The sequence below is a fragment of the Mangifera indica genome, chromosome 20, assembly GCF_011075055.1.
Source record: "Mangifera indica cultivar Alphonso chromosome 20, CATAS_Mindica_2.1, whole genome shotgun sequence".
Classification (NCBI taxonomy): Eukaryota; Viridiplantae; Streptophyta; class Magnoliopsida; order Sapindales; family Anacardiaceae; genus Mangifera; species Mangifera indica.
This window is the reverse complement of record NC_058156.1, coordinates 9,279,879-9,283,481: the sequence shown is the minus strand read 5'-3', so window position 1 is coordinate 9,283,481 and position 3,603 is coordinate 9,279,879. Positions and strand designations below refer to the sequence as shown.

The following is a 3,603-nucleotide window of genomic DNA, read 5'->3' as shown; positions in this document are numbered from 1 at the left end:
ATAATTTTACTCTTAATCTTAAAAAAAAAATCTTAAATATATGATAATAAACTAAAATTTAGATAGATATTTAAATTTTACAACTTTCGCAAATATATATTTTCCTTTTCACCTAAACTTGGGTGGGAAATACTCTTTAGGCCTGGGAATATTGCACTTTTGGGCCCCAAACAACCTCTCTTTAGATCAACTACCATAACATAACGGCTTTTTTATGTTTTTTAATCAAGTCAACCCGAAGTCTACATTCGATTTGACCCGAAATTATTTTTTCGGATCGCCATATGTGAATAAATTATTACTGACAAACTGTATATCAGTAAACTGGTGAAGCTGTTTGTATCGGCGGCGGTGTAAATAATGGTGAAGCAAAGTCACCCCGTTCGCTCTTCCAATTCCCCTTCCTTCTCCTCCACCTCTTCCTCCAGTCCCCACCCTACCACCACCGCCACCGATCACGATCCTATGCACTCATGGTGGGATTCCGTCTCCAAAGCCAGGTCTCGAATTCTCTCTTTATCCACTCTTCTTTCTTCCTCCTCTTCTTTCTCTTTCTCCTCCCTCGCCGATTCCAATCAGCCCGCTCTCTCTCTCCTCTCTTCCCCCGAGGCCTACTCCCTCATCTCCTCCGCCCTTTCGGCTCCTTCATCCGGTTCCGGCGCCGATCGCCTCTGCCATTGGCTTTACGACACCTATCTCTTGTCCGATTCACATCTCCGTCTCGTCGTCCTCTCTTTCCTGCCTCTTCTCTCAGCTATTTATCTCTCTCGTCTCCATTCACATGAAACATTTTCGCTTCCTTCTCTCTCCGGGTTTGAAGCAGTAATTCTCGCGATTTATAGCGCTGAAGCTAAGTCACGTGCCGGAAAAGCCTTGCTTGTGCAAATCCCGGACTTATCTCAACCCTCACTCTACCACACTCCTCGTAACAAGGCTACTATGTCTGCTAATGAGAATAAATCTCGGCCGTCGGTTGGAATTTTATCGGCCCCTTTGGAGCCGCAGATTGCTGTTAAGTCAACGAAGCGTGCTTGTATCCTTGGAACCGCTCTCGATTGTTATTATAAGCAAATCTCGCAGATGCCGAGTTGGTCGAAGCTTGAATTTTGTAATTTCGCGGCGGTGTGGGCTGGGCAAGATTGTGATTGCCAAAATAGGTTGGATTTTGAGGGTGAAAATGTCAACTGCCATGGCCATGACAGTGATGATGATTTTTTTGTTGAAGGTATGGAGAACTTGAGAATCGAAGAAAATGGGGATGCAAATGTAAATGTTGAATTGAAGGGAGTGAGGATTCCTTTACCGTGGGAGTTTTTGCAGCCTGTTTTGAGGATATTGGGACACTGTTTGTTGGGGCCATTGACTTCTCAAGATGTGAAGGACTCGGCTTCGGTTGCTGTGAGAAGATTGTATGCTAGGGCTTCTCATGATTTGGTTCCTCAAGCGATTATAGGGACGAGGAGTCTGATTCAACTTGATAATAGAGAGCGAGCTGCTGCTGCTGCAAAGGCCTCTGCTGCCACCGCCTCCTCCACTGAGGCTAATTCATCTTCAAATGTTAATACACCTAGCAAGGCGAAGAAACCTGAAATTCTTTTGGTGTCTAAGTGATCCAGCTTTGCAGGTGAAATGCTTATTCTTAGTTATGTTCAATCTTCTTTGCGGGATTTGATTCTGTTGATACAGATTGGTACTTATGTTAATCAGCATCTTTTGGATTCAGCGCACTTGTATGTTTAGTTGCTTAGAGTGTGTCTGTGTTCTACTGAATTGGTGTTAAATTGAGAAACGTTCTCTTTTCTATGAATTTTTTGACGGAAGTTGGTTTCTGTATGATTTGATATGGTATATGTCTTTGTTTCTTGCCAGTTCTTGCTCTGTTTCTGATTATTTGTTGTTGTTTTAAGCTTGAAAATGTGTCGTGATGCGTCAAAGATGGAGGTTACATACTGACATGGTAATTGCTTTGAGACTTGATCACAATTATGTTTCATTCGGTCATTCTTGTGTTTCAATGGATCATTTTATAAACTGTTATTTTCAGCTAGGGTTGAGTGTCAATTATTATTGTTTGCTTGGCTGATTAATCATTTATTCGGATTGGATGATCCATCATTGAATGAAGGGAAACAATAGTTTGATCCTAGTGGAAGACAATAAAATTTGGAGAGAACTTGCTCACACCGAGGTTCTAACTTGAAATAAGTAATGCATATAATTCAATTCTTCCACAATTGTGTAAATCATAAATCATGCATAAAGAATTTTCTTACTAAGAGATATGTTAATCATAAATCTTTATTGTTTTTTAAGAATTTGCATCAATTCATTCTTTGATTTCTTGATGTTTTGAGGATATTATTTGATGCATATGCCATATTGCTATGATAATGAAGCATTGGAAAAGGTTTACAACTATATCTTCAATGTAAAAATTGAACTGATTTCATAAATTCAGTTTCATATTTCTAGAACCTCCACCCCAAATGCTCTGCACTTGAGTCATCTGTTGTCTAAATCTTAAACTTTTGAAAATTTTAAAGAAATTATGAGAGATTGAGTTGGAATGCTGAAGCCTTTACTACCATCAAGTAGCTAAGTTTGTGATCAGACCTACAATTGCCTTATATTTCAGCCCTTATTTTGCTAATAAAGTGTTTGGGCGGGGACCTTAGGACTCATTAGGTTTCCTAGTTCATATAGGAAATTATTGTTAGGCTTGATTTCTTTTAAAAGCTATATATATCACATATTAATGTTCAAGTTATGGTTGTTCAATTAACTTTTGTATATATTAGATGATAGATTATTATTAACTTGGCCTGTATGATCGATTATCTTGCACAAATCCTTGACTTACATTTTATTATTTTTGGGGGATATGTTGTTTGTTAGTGTAATATAACATTTACACCTATAATTTGTATATGTAAACTTCAAAACTTTTTTGAAAACCAAGTGGTGAGATTAGGTGAGTCAATACAGTTTACCCTTCAGATATTATCCATTTACTTTTTTCTGTGGAAGAGTTTGTGAATCCTTTAATATCTTTGTAAGGCCCATCGACACTGTTGCATGTTATTTATCCTTGGGTCATTCTCTTTGCTCTTGCAGGTTTTGCTACATTATGCAAGTGAGTTGTAGATACTACTGAAATATGATTTGAGCAAAACAACACTGACAACTGCATGATTTCCTTAAACGTGTGGAGATTTTGACATTTTTCTGGAACAAGTTATATTACTACAAATCCATCCAAATTGTATCATTAAAATGGGGAACATAGTGATAGTGCTAATTGTTTTCTGTATGGTCAGTTTTTAAACCTCATGTAATTAAGTTATTTGAAAAGGGTGTCCAAATGGGTGTGCATTTGATAGTTCTGAGTTGTACTTTAGAATGACTAGGGTTTCGGGTAAAGTGAAGATGTTTTCAAGGATTGAAAATTGTTTGAGGTTTTGTTGCTTTTCATCAGGTTTTTGTAATTTATTCCTTGGCTTCACTGTTAAGTGCATCAATTGTTAAAATGTTGCTATATGCAGAAAATTGTGTTAAAAAAGGGTAGTTTTGGTTTCATAAAATTGATCTTTCTATTACTCCTTA

At 37.7% G+C, this 3,603-nt stretch overlaps 1 protein-coding gene across 2 annotated transcripts; it reads left to right on the top strand.

Annotated features, from left to right (window-relative positions):
• Window positions 1-253: 253 nt before the first annotated feature.
• Window positions 254-3,603, top strand: LOC123204896. Of its 2 annotated transcripts, XR_006499639.1 has the most exons (3): window positions 254-1,624; window positions 1,908-1,957; window positions 3,115-3,603. XR_006499639.1 is itself a non-coding variant. In XM_044621702.1 (2 exons), the coding sequence occupies exon 1, from the start codon at window positions 361-363 to the stop codon at window positions 1,609-1,611; it is 1,251 nt and encodes a 416-aa protein (XP_044477637.1). In that variant the 5' UTR covers window positions 257-360; the 3' UTR covers window positions 1,612-1,624; window positions 3,115-3,603. The 2 variants fall into 2 exon arrangements, 1 of the variants encoding a protein (XP_044477637.1); XM_044621702.1 differs by lacking the exon at window positions 1,908-1,957 and having other exon boundaries at window positions 257-1,624.

What these genes read in the sequence shown, in the direction of transcription:
- LOC123204896 (XM_044621702.1), top strand. Translation starts at nt 361, where the DNA reads ATGGTGAAGCAAAGTCACCCCGTTCGCTCTTCCAATTCCCCTTCCTTC.